Below are 17,378 nucleotides of genomic sequence, written 5' to 3'. Positions count from 1 at the left end.
CCAGCCATAAAAACACACCGAAGAGAATATATGGCCTCGTATCATCACCAGCATATGACAACGTTGACAGCAGTAGCGCTAGAATGATGAGCGGCGAAAAGGAGAGCGAAACCAAGCCACGGTATAAGCACATCTTCAACAGTGCTGGTAACATTAGATCACTGTTAAAGCTATTATCTTGGATATAACGTTTATGCTCCTCTAGCTGCTGATATGTTTCCTGTGTCACAACAAATGGCCGTTGCAGACGACGCAAACAATCGATGGCTTTGTTCTCATCGTTGTGCAGCAGATAATAAACGGGTGATTCGATGACCAAAAAGTATGAAAGTAGAAAAGTTATTACGGCAAAAGCAATAACAAAGATGCCATGCAGCTCTGTCGAACCAAATTTGTACTGAAAGCTGGGTATTGTATCGCTATTGCTGTATGCGAATATGCAACAAATTTGCAAGAATATACCAATTGTGAAGCTGCCCATCTCAAGCAATGCAGCAGCCTTGCCACGTTCACTGCTTTCCACCTCTTCGCCAATTAGAACCAACGTTGGTACAACTACGAGACCCACAGCGAAACCATTCAAGTAGCGAGCTGCTGCAATAGCGCCATATTCGTGAGGTAGAGACACAAAAAGTATGCCACCAACCAGAATTAAGAAAGAGGAAAACAACTGTAAAAGAAATAAAATTTTTATAATGAAAGAAACCTACTGTTATCCATTAATTTCACTTACGTATATTGGTTTTCTTTCCATGCGATGTGTAATGGATCCCGAAACTAAAGCGCCAATAATTACCGCAATATACCAGCAAATCATTAGGTGTGTATTTACCATGAAACCTTGAACCGCGGAGAAGCCACAACTCCAGGCTAGGTTCATGCCTCCCGATATCAAAACTAATGTGGCTGCAAGTAAAGAGGGGTAGAAAATTAAAACTCTTGTTATGTATTAGGATTAGATAAGATTAATATTTAGAAGACAGGAAGCGAGACGTATTTGCTGTTGTAAGAAGAGGGAGGCTGAAATACCTGAGTGCGAAAAGATTGAAAGCTGTGGAGAAGAAGAACTCGAGCCCTCAGTCGACGATGACGTAGTCGATGCTCCGCCACCTAACTATGACGAGGTACGAATAGCAATAGCAGGCTTGAAAAACAAAAAAATCTGTTGGAGCTGGCAGCCTGCTGCGCTGGCGGTGGGTGCATCAACTCTTATGCAGAATATGGTCATATAAGCGCATGTCCAACGACCAAAATTTAATTGTGTTCTGCCCAACCAACAAGTGAGGCGATCCCGCCATTCGCGCCAACTACCGCGGGATCAGCCTTCTAGGCATAGGTTACAAGGGTTTATCGAGTGTGTTGTGTGAAAGAACGAACTGATTGGGCCTTATCAGTGTGGCTTTAGGCCTAGAAAATCCATCATAGACTATACGCCAAATACTCGAAATGACCCGCTAGAAAAGGATCGACACTCATCATCTATTTGTCGACTTCAAAGTCGCTTTCGACGGCACTAAAAGGAGTTGACTATATGCCGCGATGCCCGAATTAGGCATCCCGCGAAACTGATACGGCTGTGTAAAACAACGTTGAGCAATACAACCAGCTCCACCAGAATTGGGAAAGACCCGCCGAGCCGTGTGTCACCAAATGGGGTTTCAGGCAGGGTGACTCCCTTTCATGTGACTTCTTTAATCTGATGTTGGAGAAGATAATAAGATCTTCAGAGCTGAACCGCTCAGAAACAGTTTACTACAAGAGCGTGCGTATGCGCGCGAAGTCTATTCTGCCTTTCCCAAGTTGGATAAGAAAGCTAAGCGGATGGGTCTGGTGGTAAATGAGGATATGACGAATTATCTCCTGTCATCAAACAAACAGTCAGCGCATTCGCGCCTTGGCATCACCGTCACTGTTGACAGTTATAATTTCGAGAAGCTAAGATCGAACGTCGCATGTAACTCATAATAAGATACGTATAAGTTCATACTTGGTTACAAGTCTTCAATAACTAAGCCACTTAACGCTTAAACGATCCTAGAAAGCGAAGTCTGGGCCTAGTAAAGGTTTCACAGAAGTCCATAAATTTCGGATTTGACCAGTGGTTCGTTGCTATACATTGGCTATTGAGAAATCCTAGTAATGCGAAGAAGTGTTTTTATGTATTATACTTATCGATATTTCCGGTTTGAAGAATTTAGCTAGTCGAATAAATTCGATACTTGCGAGTAACCCTGCGATAGAACAAGTAGTTACATTTTAATTTGCCACTTGAATAAAAAATTCAAGTTTAAAATTTTTTTTAATTTGGATTTAAGCGTAATTTTTCCAAAAAAAATCCCATCTACTAAGAAGGAAAATCGGTGGATAAATAAAAAAGTTGTGAATGAAATATGTATTACCAGGAAAGAATGTTACTCATACGCCATACTCGTATTTACATAGCCATCCTCGTACAGGACGCAGGAGTAACATTCTTTCCTACACATATTTCATAAAAAAATTACCACAAGTTTTGACGTAGCATACGTCTTACGTTTCGCTATGGAGGCTATAGTTGTAATTTTTAGAGTTTTACAAAAACGCTTATTGCGTGTGGCGTTTCAAAGATAAAATTCCAAGCCTATCTACGGTTTAATTTCGTCAGTAACCAATTCGGTTTCTGTCGTAGAAACAACGGTAAATATTGGCTTATTTTGGGGTCAATTTTGAGCCTTTAAAGTGCTCTAGGAACTTATGGTTTGCAGATTTTATATATGTAAGTTCAACAAATATTGAGCATTTTATTGCAAAAAATTGTTGAAAATATTAGCAAATTTTTTTTCATTACCAAAATGCTCGAAAACCGCTCGAATGATTTTGTTTTTGTTTTCTTTAATCAAAAATTCAGTATTTTTCCTTTCGTATGGTATATAGGAAGCAGGGATATTGCGAATATTTGCATTCGCATTCGTTATGCGAATGATTCGCATCATTTTGCACATTCGCGTTCGACATTCGCATTCGCAACAAATGATAAGAATGCTTTGCGAATGCGAATGTGTACATGGGTTTGAGAGTTACAAACTCGAAAGGAGAAAGTAGTCAAAGATTTAAAGTAGAAATTCTTAAAATAATGAAACTAGGTTATGGTTCTTCTCTTTTTACTTTTAAAATAAACATTTCTAAAATAAATGTTTTTTTTTTATTGTTTTTCGGTTTTGGTCTTTTTTTAGTGCCGTCTTTTGCCTTTTTTGCGATTGCTAGTGCCTTTTCCTGCCTATTTCGCTATTTTCTTTTGCCTTTTCTAGCCTTTTTCGTCATTTTATTTTGCCTTTTTTATAGGTTTTTAGGTCCTAAAAATCCGTTCCCTGCTTATAAGCAATCTAGAAATAATTTTAGATTCCTCCAGCGAAGGCGAAGGCTCGAATACAGAATCTGGAGACATTAAAAAATTTGAAATTTAAGCTCAATTGAATTGAAAAACGAGCTCATCTCGGTGAAAATCCTCTCGATTTGTGGAAAACTAAGCTAAAATACGACAAACAGACAGATCTGGCCCGCAAATATTACTTTTTTTTAAATAAAATATGCCCCTTTTGAACTTTGACTACTAGATTCAGATGTTATAATAATTTACAAAATTTTTAAGTAATAAAAACAATGACTTAAGTTGATTATAGATTTTTTAATGTTATACATAACATTCGCATTCGCACATTCGCATTCCGATAATTCGCATTCGCGAATGTGAAAAATATGACATTCGAAACATCCCTAATGGGAAGTATTGGTTGATATCTTCTAAGTATGTTTATTTGATTCAAAAATATGGGCATACATGATTTTCCATACAAAATCACTTTGTCATCATTTTGCAAACACGTGCTTGCGCTGGAAGTGTAAGAAGGAGAGAAAAAGTATGTGTGTACATAGGTATGTATGTAAATACATTAGACTGCATCACTCCCCATACAAAAAAAAATCGGTACTATTTTTCCATTGGAATTATAAAATCTATTATATTTTAAGACGTCCACCAAAATATTTCGAAAAAATATTAAGATTTAAGTGAGCTGGACCAATTTCAAAATACCTCCAAAAATGGAGTTTTTTATGAATAAAAATAGTTTCTTAAATTGTTTTTTTAAAAAATCCCCTCAAATGACAAAACGGTTTAAGCCTAAAAAATTTGCATAAAAATATTTAAAAAAAATTAAAAAAAAATTTGAACGGAATCGTAATGATGAGATTTTTGATGCTGTTTTTTAGCTTTTTTCAAAGTTTGGTATAAGAAAAACTTGAATAACTGAGCCTAAACTCTTCTGATTTAGACTTGAGAGGTGTCGGTGGAAAGGTATTTTCTCACCCTTTTTATTTATTTGCTAATAAACTCATTCAAAGGATGAAAGAGAAAGGTAGGATGAACGAACGTCATTTAAAGTTGAATTAAGATGTGTTGGTATTTGAAAAAAAAAATTTGGACACGAATGATTCTTTTTTGGGCAGAAATAAAAACAGTGTGAAAATACCTTTCTACCGAGATCCCATAAGTCTAAATCAGAATAGTGTTGGCCCAGTTATTCAAGTTTTTCGTAAATCAATCTTTGAAAAAAGTAAAAAAAACAGCATCAAAAAACTCATTATTACGATTCCCTTGAAAAGATTTTTAAATATTTTTATGCAGATTTTTTAAGCCTTATCGGTTTTGTCATCTGAGGGGACTTTTTTCAAAAAGTTCTTTACGAAACTATTTTTATTCATAAAAAACTCCATTTTTGGAGGTATTTTCAAATCGGTCCAGCTCACTTAAATCTCAATATTTTTCCCAAATATTTTGGTGAACGTCTTAAAATATAATAAGTTTTGTAATCCCGGCGGAAAAACCGCAACTTTTTTTGGTGATGCAGTCTAAAATACATACATACACACATATGTTGATTGCAGTTAAGCATAGTTTTCTGTTCCAGTTTCAACAGCAAGCAACACAACTTTCATGGCAGTTTAAAATACACTTGTACATTTTAGATTTTGTGAAAACTGACAGTTTATAGAATTCAGTAGCGGCGAACACAAAGGGGGGTTTAGGGGTTAAACCTTGCTCCAACCGGTCGTAAAACTTTACTCACGTACAAGGAAATTGCGAATGATTACTTATTATCATATGACTGGTTCGAACACCCCAAGAGAATGGCTCGTTTTTAACAGTTCTATTAACATTTTAGTAAGTCAACTTATCTTTGTACATAACGGTATAAGTAACAAATATGATTGCAAATGAACAAGAATTATTCAAAAATTTTCGAAAACTAACAATTAGCGACCGCTATGGTTAGCAGTGCGCGCTACCATTCCGCAGGGCCTGTGCTCAAGCCCAGTTTCCGAACAACATCAAAAAACAAAAAATAGAATAAACAAAAAAGTTTTTTTCTAATAGCGGTCGCCCCTCGGCAAGCAGTAGCAAAACCTCCGAGTGTATTTCTTCCATGAAAAACAGCTTCTCAAAAAAAATCAATCGCCGTTCGGAGTCGGCGTAAAACTGTAGGTCCCTCCTCTATTGTGTGACAACATCAAGGCGTAGGCCACGAATCGGAGGAGATGCTCGGCCATACACTAATGTATTATATGCAGGTCTAAAAGGTACGTTTGGCGGGTGTGCCTAGCTTATGTCCAATTTCTAGCTTCTGTTTCGGTATAAAATCCCCTTTTTTTGCTAAAAAGCTAAGGAAATTTTTGAACTAAGTAAAACTGCACGAAAAAGTATGACTTCTAAGAAAAATGTAAAAGACCATCGCATTGAATTATGCATGGACGAAGGTAGAAGCGATTCCTTATTGTTGTCATATTAATTTTCTTATTCAGTAAAAACCATACTCTATTATATTAGCTAGTCTTTGCTCTGTGCGGAACTGCACTGCTGTTGCAAATAATTTTTTTACTGAAGTAAATGAAATGCGCGGGCACCCTGATGAATTGTTTAGTTGCATTTTTTAACAGTATAATCAAACAGCGTAATTGACAAAAAAATATATATTTGACTTCATTCTTTCAACTATACATAATGTGGAAAACCTAAGAAATATAATAAAATACGATATATTTAAATAGCCTCCAAAATCGTCTACAAGAGACGCTCCTGATCTACACAAATCAGTTTGATTGGAAATTATTATTTTTTCTTTGATTTTGTTTATACTTTACTTTTTGATGTCAAAATTTCATGTGAAAACAATATGTGTTGTTGGAAAAATTTCAGGGCTGTGAACAGAATACTAACCTTTAATATTTCCATGAAATTTTGACACACCCAAAAGTGAGGTATAAAATAAGTAAATAAAAACAAATTTTCAGTCAAACTGATTTGTATAGTTCTGGGGCGTCGTTGGTAAATGCTTTAATAGATCCTATCTTTTTATATATTTCTTAGCTTTTCTACATTCTGAGAAGTTGAGAGAATGAGTCTAATATTCTTTTTTGGTCAAGTAAGATGTTTAATTTCATTTTTTAAAATCATAAGTTCATTTCGCTTGAGGAGTCAAAATGCCCATACCGGCTGTAGCGATTTTTTTGAAATTTCGGACACAGACTTTCCAAGCATGGTTATAGGCTAAACCAAAACCGATATCTAAAGGGGGTCTGGAACCTCCCATACAAACCGAATTTTTCATAGTGCATATCTCTGGAAGTAGTTGTGGTAGAGTCCTGGAACTTGGTATGGATATATGTATATGAAGCCAATCTCAAGCTCATGGAAAAATATGGGTTTATCGGAAAATTCGACGTGACACCGTAGAACTTGGAATAGAGGTAAATGAAATCAATCCCAAACCTATGAAAAATGGGGGTATATGAAAACGATCTCGTAGCCATTGAAAAGAGCTAGCGGTATAAGCCATATAAACTAAAATTCTGATGCCGCAGGAAGCATTTACCTAGAATACTGATATGAGGTATTTTTCCAAAGGAAATATGTACAGAAAAACGGGCGTGACACCTTTTGGAAAGTTACATGATCACAGGGTGTATCCCTGGAACCATTTTAAGCTAAAGCTTCAGAGATTACATTCTTGCCAAGCCCCACAGGCAGAAGGTGAAATTGCGTCGCAAGTTTTACGATCGGCTTGGGTAAGGTTTAACCGCTAAACCCCTTTTTGTTTTCGCCGCTACTGAATTCTATAAACTGTCAGTTATCACACAATTTAAAATGTACATGTGTATTTAAAAATGGCATGAAAGTTGTGTTGCTAGCTTCATGTTGCCAACATGTTGCAAGCTTTTTTACAGTAAAAATAAAAGGTTAAAGATTAACACTTAGAAAAAGAATGACACAAGAATGAAAGTAAAGGTGAGTACGTACATAGATAAAGAAAAGGATAATTGCAAAGGCAAAAATAAAAACAAAAACAAAGATTCTTAAAGGCAAAAATGAAGACCTAGGTAAATTTAAACTCTTACTTAAATATATAAGGGCAAAGGTGAAGGGGAATATGTAGATGAAGAATATGATAAACATAAAAGTAAAAACAAAGATAAATACATATGAAGAAAGAGGATGAGGATACCGATAAAAGTAAAGATGAAGATAGAGGAAGAAAGATTAAAATAATGGTAGTTATAGAGAAAAAGATAAAGATAGAGATACAGAGATATTGTAATCGATATTTCATCGGTTTTGTTATGGATATTTTTATCGATTTTGTTATCGAAATTTTTATCGATATTGCTATTCATTTTGCTATCGATATTTTCGGAACTTATCGATAAATAAACGATATTTTTATTGATTTTGTTATAGATAATTTAATCGATTTTGTAATAGATTTTTTATCTATCGATTTTGGTATCGATATTTCTATCGATTTTGTGAACGATATGGTTATCGATTTTGCTATCGATATTATTATCGATTTTGTCATCGATATTTTTATCGATTTTGGTATCGATGTTTTTATCGTTTTAGTTATCGATATTATTATCGCTTTTGTTATGGATATTTTTTCTAAGTGTGTGCTTTCGTTTTTGACTTGGATACTTAACCATACCACGTATTCTACGTTTAAATTTAGCGGCTGTATCTCCGATACAGCCTGCAGACCGAGACGAAGGCGCTGGACTGTTCTCTTTTTTATTTATCCATCGATTTCCTTCGTTAGTAGGTTCATTCTTTGCAAAAGAACAGGCTTAGATACAAATGTATAAAAATGTCTGCTAATTTTAAAAATTTTCCCTATTAAAGTTTGAATGTTTTTCATTCACCATGCAAATTAAAAACGGTATACAGGCCCATAATCTACGACGCAAAAATAAGTTTCCGTGTTTCGGCGTCATTTCAAAACTTAAGATTTTCCCTACAGTTAATTACTTACACAAAACCCTAATTTTCTCCACTTCACAAAAAATAAGTTGGTTCATTCTGCTCTATGACCGGAGAGTAGTGTTGCGGTTTCTTTTTCCAGATATAGTATAATAACATCCCCTAAAGTAGTCCCACGACAGACCAATATAAATTCATGGATCATTGTGTAGCCCATTTCCTGGGTAGACTTTCTGCTGGAATTTTGCCCATCATACCGTTATATCTCGGTACCAAAATTACGAAAACCAGGTTTCTGCATGCTATGCGTAGATATTATAAACTGAAGGCAATTTCAACCCAGTTTTAAAGTGATCTCGGGTGCTCGAGCACCGCCCAGCTATCAGAGGACTGTATGTCGATATTTTTGTGGGTGGGCCCAATTTCTGATATCGACATATGTAACTCATATCGAAAGACAAAGGTCATTTCCCCATGGCCATGCAAAGGAGACTTCTCAGTTGCATATTTGGGCTATCAGTAGACCAATTTGGGCTATCCTTTCGGGGTTTTAGATCGGTCATTGCCTCATTTGGTTACATTTTTTAGGCAAAAAGACATTGAGGTTATGTGTGAACCTAAACTTTGAAATTTACAAATCCGAAGAGCTAATGCGTAGTGTTTTCTCTTGTTCCAAATCCATGAGAATGGATGGGTTTATTAGTTTCTTATCCTCCACATGTCTCCTGTACATGGTAGCCTATTCCATCGTAATACAATTTGTAGCGGAGGCAGGTTTATCAATGCCTCGAAGGCCGGGATAGGTGTTGTTTTCATTGTACCAGTGAGTATGTAGTAATTCGAGTTTGATGAAATCGACAGTCAGGCAGCTTTAAAGGTCTTGGAAACCACTCACACCTATGCAAAAATAGTCCACGAATGTAAGTTGAGGCGGAGCTGCTGGCTGATGAATTGGCTTTCTGCTGTTTTTTGGAGCATCTAATAAAACCAGAGCCAATTATAAGCTCAAGCTGAGCAGGAAGTGCAAAGCCCTTTCTCGTAGAACAAAAATTACGCAACACAAATCTCTCTGGCCGTCCTGTTCGTGTGGGCGACGGGTATCGCAAAAGATGGAATGACAAAGTATGTGAACTTTTTAATGAAACGTTCAACGTTTTTTTTCGAAAACGCCCTATCTCAGAAAATGGCTGAAGAACGCCCTACTTCAGATCATGGTTGAAGAAAGCCCTATCTCAGATTTTGATTGAAGAACACCCTGGCCCCTATTATGAGTAGCATTCGATCCTCGACTGTGGTCGAAAGTGCTGATCGAACGAATTTTCGTTTGGTATTATGGCGCTCATTCGATGAAGAATAGGGCTATTGTGAATATAGCTCGTTTAGGCTGTTCAAAATAGTATATTTTCCACCGCTGTGAAGCTTTGTTTACAAATCAAGCAAACTAAATAGTGTGCTTATACATATGTACATATGTATGTAAATTTGGCAAATTAAAATGAATTAAGAAAGAAAGTTTATAAAAACGTGGTAAAAATGAGCACAACGGGAGTTCTGGTATGATTTTGTTCTCAGAGATCGTGCCAACAGAGTATTGTGTTTAGTATTCGCGACGTTAGAACTGCATGAAATTAATATAAATTATTTAAAATTAGTGTCTAACCGCCAAAAAGTAAGAAAACAAATGCAAAATCATACATATTTCACAATTTTCTAACACTTCGCTACACCAACGAAAGCAAAATTCTGTTCGACAGAAAATTCGATAATAAGGGTCCCTATCTCAGCTGCCGATATATTGAATTTACATTGAGATAGGGCATTCGTGATCCATTTCCATGAAAAAAGGGGATGCGTGGAGTTTTTTGTCAAACGTATCGAATAGTTATAGGATCTGGTCATGCCCTCACATATACTATGAAATGGATAGTGCATTTCGAAACTAGTTTTACAGATGTGCATCACAATAAGTTTGAAATGTCTAAACGAAATTGAAGGAACATTAGAATTAAAACAATTACACAAATAGCAACCTACCAAGCTTAACTGAGTTACGGCTTAATCGGCTAAAACCGAGTAATTTAGGAAGACTAATTTCCTTCTGAAAGTCACAAATCTAAGCTTGGAAATAGTTATAAGTGTTTGGAAAAGTATACAACTAATTAATCCACAGGTCCTCATACTCCGCTCCGCTTTGCTGGGATTTACAACTATTTAGAAACCGGCAGTCCAGCTTTAACCCACACCCAGGTAGGTCCTCTCCAAAGCCACCCATTTGTCGGATACCATAGCTCAGCTTTCTCAGTTAGTTTTCAGAAGTTATTTCAGACTTAATTTCTATTTCCCTGGGAGCTAACTTCCAGGAAATCTCCAGAAAAATCTCATGAAGGTTATGTCGTGACTTAACTTCAAAAAAATGTCCAGAGAGAGGAAGGCCATCCTGTGAGGTCGCTCCGCTACATGGAACTTATGCCACGGTTCCATGGAAGCTATTTCCGTGGAAGTTATATAGAAACCCCTCAGAATTGCTTTTCATGTTTCTGGAAAGAGTTTATTAAACGCATCCCTATGTCAAGCATGAATCCAATCGCTCAGTTTATGCTTTATATCCTCTACATACAAATCTGGTTATTCTACTGAGCTGCGCTTGGTGAGTATACTGATTCCCAAGAAATCTCTGAAGGGCCTTAAATATAAACGAGATGACACTGATTGATAAGAAACTGCTGGGAGATACATGTGAGACCTTTTAACTTAAGTATGTATGTGGTTTCCGAATATTGCTCCGGCCAAATCAGCTCGTGTACATAAGGATCAGCTAGAGTTACGACAACACCTGTGACTTCTGCAATTGAACTGTTAAGAGGGAAAGAGTAGTGAGTAGTGAGCAGTGTCAGATTTACTACGGCCGTAGCAAAGAGCCAGGGCTATACGAACAAACTTATTTAGCCCGCGCAATGATTTCTGTACTGGAATGTCGTAGAAAAGAGTAGAACAATTTTTTGAGTGGCTGTAAAAAAAATTAAAGGAAGCAATAAGGTAAGCAGCGATTGTCCATATCATCAATATGTTTCGATATTATCTATGCTTTTATTTTTAATATTTTTATTAAGCTTTCTACCACGATTGTTTATTAGGAAAATTTGAATAAGCAACAAAGTCTGAGCGGTAGAAGTTATAGCAGCTATTTCGGAGATCACCACATCTCCTCATCAGACGTCTGCTGAAGTCTAGAAAAAAGAAGTCTGATTTTCCTAATAAACAATCGCTGTACAAAGCTCAATAAAAATATTAAAAATAAAATGTTAATACGCCACAATAACATTGACAAATATCTATGCTTTTAATTGTCCTATAATTTATTTCCCTAAATCATTTTAAAATAATTCTGATTATCACTAAGTGATACATACCAATCGATTTCTTTTTTCACCGAGTCTCAAATATGAAAATAAATTTTTGTTTGCAATTTTTATGCAAAATTAGAAGAAAATAACATTTATTTTTGATTTTAATATTATATGTCTTAGATGACAGTTATTGAAGACTTTTATTTATTTTATAAAAGTCATCAATAAAAATCAGTCAGTGACTTTAACTTTAAAAGTCATCAATATAAATCAGTCACCTACTTTTATTTTTTAAATCATTCGTATTAAAGTCATTAACACTTTTCGCAGTTAAGAAGGTGTTGGGAAACAAAAGTTTACTATGACTTATACAAATGACTTTTATAGGTCTGATTTAAAAAATAAAGGTCAGTGACTGATATTTATTTATGACTTTTATAAATAAAAGTATTAGATAACTGTTATCTAAGACATATAATTTAAAAATCAAACATAACTGTTTTTTGCAGATTATTTAGACAAAAATCAAAAAATTATTGTTATTTTGGATTTATAAATAAAAGGTCAGAAATAACGGTCATTTAGGGAGTAATTAAATAAAAGTTAAAAAATAATTGTTAATGAGCAATTTTTTTAAATAAAGGTTGTAACTGTTACGGTCCCTGCTGATTGTTGTATGAAACGACAAAAAAATTCTGATCAAGGACTCTTTTTCAGAAAAGAAGCTACTTCGAAAATCATACCTAATTAAAATTTCATTTTTCTTTTTGATAAATGAATCCTTCAGCCTTTTTCTACCCTTTTTTGCTGCAAAAACATCAAAATCAGTAAATAATTTTTTATGAACTAAAGGGAAATATGTGCATTAGGGTGGTAAAAAAGAAAAGAAATTTAAGTCGCTATTTTTATGCTCTCATCCCCTAAGATTGTTCTATATCGAAAAAAAATAGACCGCTGTTTTTTATTTAGAAATAAAAAATTATTTAGAGGTCGCTCAAAGTTTTCCATATGTCTAAATAAAAAAATAAATAAATAAATAAAACTTTCATAGACTTGGTATAACACCCTCGAAAATCAATATTTTTCGATCGGAAAACTCTGTTCCTCTTTAGGAGACTTCCAGTAATAGTACTCAGTTGTTTATTTTACCATTTTTTAATACCAAATATTTTGTATGGGTCCCATTCCATTCGAATTTTTCCATTTTATACCTACCATTGCTACGAAAACTTGTTTTTTTTTCATATAAATTACATTGAAAACTTTGAGCGATCTCTAAATATATTTCGACTTTGGAATAAAAAAAATAGGGTATAATTTTTTGGGTATAAAACAATACTATGGGGTGGGAGCAAAAAAATTTCGACGTTACTTTTTTTGGACCACTCTTATACCTACATATGCACCTGACAATCATTCCTTTATGTTGTGTAAAAGATTCAAAACAATATCTGCCATTTGCAACTGAACTCTACTCTTTTACAATTTACTTACAAACCGTAATTCAGAACACACAATCCCTCGGGACAAAAAAGTAAATTAAGCATATCTGTTGCATTGCCGGACACGCTCTGTTTTCTATTTATGTACATACATATATAAGTTTGACTTAAATCAAGGTTTATTTTGCCTTTGCTGGAAGATAAATACTATACATATTTATGTATATGTATGATCGGTGAACATTTTTAGCGCAAAACATCAATCATTATTATTTTGCAGTAATAGTAATTGCTCAAATTTACCTGATCCAGCTGAATTTGTTTGTGGTTCATTTCTCCGACTGCGAGCAAACCAACTATCCGCGGGTGGTACATCTTGGCCGGCTGGTTGAGGATTGTTGACGGGCACCGACGTTGCTTCAACGTGAACAGCCACCTGTGCAGGTGTGAAATTTGGAGGAACAGCTTCACCATAAGGTCGATCAATAGCACCATAATTAGCTGGTTGTTGTTGCGCTTGCAGATATGCACCGCGTTGCTCCATTTTATTATTTCGAGCGCAGATAAGAAAAAGAAAAAGAGTTAAATTATTATTTTTCCGTATTTTGTCAACCGCTTCGTTGTTGAGTCGCGTTAGCACTAAATGTTGGAAATGAGAGGGCAATGCACATTGTTTTATAACTGTTAATACAATAACATTTTCATATGCCCAGCAAGAAATACATATGTTTACCACAGAAATGAATTAAAATCTGCAGAAATATTGGGAGTCGCTTACCGTTTCCCTTCTGGAAGGCTTACATTAATATAGGAGAATAGAAAGTTTGAAAAGATCATAGATCACTCTTTCTATTCCCGGTAATGAGTAAAATAAGCGAAATAAACATTGTCACTAGTATGGATTCCAGAGATTTTTTGCTGGGTGTATGTATGCGAGTGCGCGATATCCCTGTAGAAAAAACTCATCACCACTTGCAGATAATAGTAAGAACAAGATAAGATTTGAATTAGACTCTCAGCTCTTTATTCTACATATCCATGTATCAGCTATAGTATTGCGGCAGCAGCGCTGTTTTTTTAATTTCGAACTGGTTTGCTAGGAATTAAGTAGGAATGTAGCCCAGGGCCATTGACACGGCCTAGGAACCACAGATTTCCAAACAGGGCTGCGTGATTTTGAATTAGTCAAATGAGCTGTTTATTTTGAAAATGGAATAAGTCATTTCATGCCATTGGACTTTAGGGATCATTTACAAATCACAAAATTTTTTTATTTTTTATTTGGTCAATAAAGCAAATAACAAATAAATTTTATTTTATATTTGTCCCAGGAATCAAATCAATAAAAATTTCATTTGTTATTTGGTCAACGAATCAAATTACAAATCAAATTTTGTTTTTAATTTGATCGATGAATCATTTAATATATCAAATAGATTTCTTAATTAAAAGCGTGGATTTAAAATCAAAGGGGATTAAAAATTACACAACCCTGATTTAGAACAGCACCTATTTGGTGGCGGCTGTGATGTAGTGGTAAGCAGTGCGCGCTTCCACTCCGAATGGCCTGGGTTCAAGCCCTGGTGAAAGCAACATCGCAAAAACATGTAGAAAAAAGGTTTTTTTTCTTAACAGCGGTCGCCCCCCGGCAGGCAATGTCAAACCTAGTGTAGGTACATATTTCTGCCATGAAAAACAGCTTCTCCTCTCAAAATACAATCGCCGCTCGGAGTCGGCGTAAACAACATCAAGGCGCACGTCCCCAGCGCACAGTGCCGCCTAAGTAGGCAAAAATCGAAAAATTCGTTATCTGCAATGTGAACTTGTTTGGTATTTTTGCAAAGACAATTTATCCACTAACAAGTAATTTTTAGCAAAAAAAAACCGACTTCAACTCTCATATAAAAAAAATATATATATATATATACCTCATGATCGGATCTTAACCAGATTAGTATGGGACCACCTCTGAGACACTACCTTTCCGATGCAAAAAGAATTATCGAAATCGGTTGACGTGGTCCAATGTTATGCGGTAACATACATAAAAAAAAAAAAAAAAAAAAAAAAAGTTTCCGACGAACTGATAACCTCCTCCTTTTTTGGAAGTCGGTTAAAAAGAAATTATATGCCGCCAGGAAGCCACTAAAGTCGAAAAATTGTATACACAAAATTTTAATAAGAGCATAGCCATGCGTAAGCGCTTCACAAAAAAAAAATGTCAAAAATATATTCTTTGAAATAAAATGTTGGTTAGATGTTTTTTGTTTCCATATAGATAGTAGAGAATTACAGGAATAAAAATTTTGTAATAAAATTAAACACAGGGTGTCCCTGCGGTGTTAAAAAAAAAAAAAAAAAAAATTAAAAAAAAAAAAAAATTAAAAAAATGCTAAATTTTAATGTAATGAGTAAAAAATATATGTCAAATAGGTTTTTTTTTATCATTTTATTAAATAGTACGGGTTTTAAGCTTGCTCATTTTTTGCACTTTCTGAAGTAATGCGTTTTTCGCTAATGCATTAAATAATTTTTTCATTTTTTGTCAGTGCCTTGAGATCTGCTCGATTCGTCCCATTTTCAAAAATGAAGTGTCAGATTAAAAAGCTTGACCTGTGGACAATAGAAGATTTTTGTTTTTAAAGAGTTGCCACCTGTTAAAAAATTAGATTGTCAAAAAATTAGATTAATATTTTTTTATAAGTTCAGTGAATTATTAAGAGATGGGTATCAATCGAAATGTGTATTAGCTACATGTAGAGAGTTGCCACCTGTTTAAAAAACCAAATTCCACTTGAATTAAAGGAATTAGGTAATTGAAATAGGTAGGCATCACCATAAGAGAGTCAGACGAAAGAGGTTTAAGAAGGTTTTAGCTTAAAAATATTACGAATAGGGTTACCACCTGTTTATAAAGTCGAATTTAGTTAAACTAAAATAATAATTACGTCAAACCATAGGATTGCGCCATCGTATTTGTTGTTTTATTACAAATACATACATTGTCAATCAGTGATTTGTTCTGATTACATTCATTTTAAATTACCGGACTCTTAAATTAACTCAGGAATGTTTTTACTCTCCAATTATTTCTTGTTAAATATGTCAAATTTTTTCATTTGTCTGATACTCATATTGATATACATATTTCAGTTACCTTATTCCCTTAAAGTGAACTTGATTTTTTAAACATATGGTAACCCTTCTACGTGTCATTTAGAGGTAAAGTATTTTCAAAACTAGTTCAATTGATACCCATATTGTACTATCTAATTCATTTAACTTATTAAATAATTTTAATAAAATTTGTAACAGGTGGCAACCCTTTTCAAAAATAAAAAACTTTATTGCACATCTACAGGCCAAGTACTGTCATTTGACACCTCATTTTTGAAAATAGAACGAACTATATGTACATACCTATGTAAAAGCCACAAGAACCCAAATTTTCAACTTCAAACTACATTTACAGTGAAAGTATGAAAGTTATACAAAAACCAATTGCATTTTTGAATTTAGCGTCCTCAATTTTACAAAGAAGCGAATTTTCATTTAAATCCGTTTATAATTCTATTTTTGCCCACATTTTATATGGAAGGGAAGCACTGTGCAGCGCCAGTCTATTATTATTTGGAATTAGTTGGTTTTCCCAAAGGCATGCCATACCAAAAAAAAAAGTTTATCTGATTTTGAATTCTTGATAATAAATATTATATGATTATGATACTACTATATTTATTTAACTATAAATTTAAATATATTTTAGTAATTTGTAAGAAAGAAATGTTTTAAAATGGATGACATTGAAATATCAATATTAAAATAAATATACTTTAAAATAAAGGGTCCACAACATTTTTAAAAATACTTAGAAAGATTTACCAAATTTACTTAAAAATATTTCGCTTATGCTCTCTATTCCTGCAACACTGCTCGGCATTCACAGAAAGAGTTTTTTCTGTTAAGATTTTCAAATGGTGAGATGAGAGAAATAAAGCGAATCTCACTAATGAAAAATTAACTTTTGATTTATATTAATTTAAATATTGATAGCGATAAAGCATATGATACTTTTAAAGAAATATATTTTTTTATAGAGGAAATGCATAAGAAAGAAAAAAGATGTACACTTAAAAAGCATTTTTACTTTTTCTTAAAAAAAAAATACTATATATATTTGAAATGTACTATATTTTTTCAGATTTTTTTGAAATGTACTATATTTTTTCAGATTTTTTTGAAAAACTACTACAAATTTCTTAGAAAATGTTGGCAACCCTACGTGTCATGCACATTGGC

The 17,378-nt window shown here is 34.2% G+C and overlaps 1 protein-coding gene across 1 annotated transcript in view; it reads right to left on the bottom strand.

The window, feature by feature from the left end:
• The window catches only part of LOC118746480, a 41,505-nt gene extending 27,806 nt beyond the window's left edge, over positions 1 to 13,699 (bottom strand). The window contains exons 1-3 of the mRNA XM_036480329.1: positions 13,383 to 13,699; positions 734 to 906; positions 6 to 670 (exon numbers count right to left, since the gene is read on the bottom strand). Of these exons, the coding sequence (XP_036336222.1) occupies positions 6 to 670; positions 734 to 906; positions 13,383 to 13,623 (1,079 nt within the window). The 5' untranslated portion in view covers positions 13,624 to 13,699. The remainder of the gene's footprint in view (positions 1 to 5; positions 671 to 733; positions 907 to 13,382) is intronic.
• Between the last annotated feature and the right edge of the window lie 3,679 nt (positions 13,700 to 17,378).

This window comes from Rhagoletis pomonella, unplaced genomic scaffold (assembly GCF_013731165.1).
Source record: "Rhagoletis pomonella isolate Grant_MI unplaced genomic scaffold, Rhpom_1.0 Rhpom_scaffold_00010, whole genome shotgun sequence".
NCBI lineage: Eukaryota > Metazoa > Arthropoda > Insecta > Diptera > Tephritidae > Rhagoletis > Rhagoletis pomonella.
The sequence above is the reverse complement of the archived record's forward strand: the minus strand, read 5'-3'. Positions and strand labels throughout refer to the sequence as shown.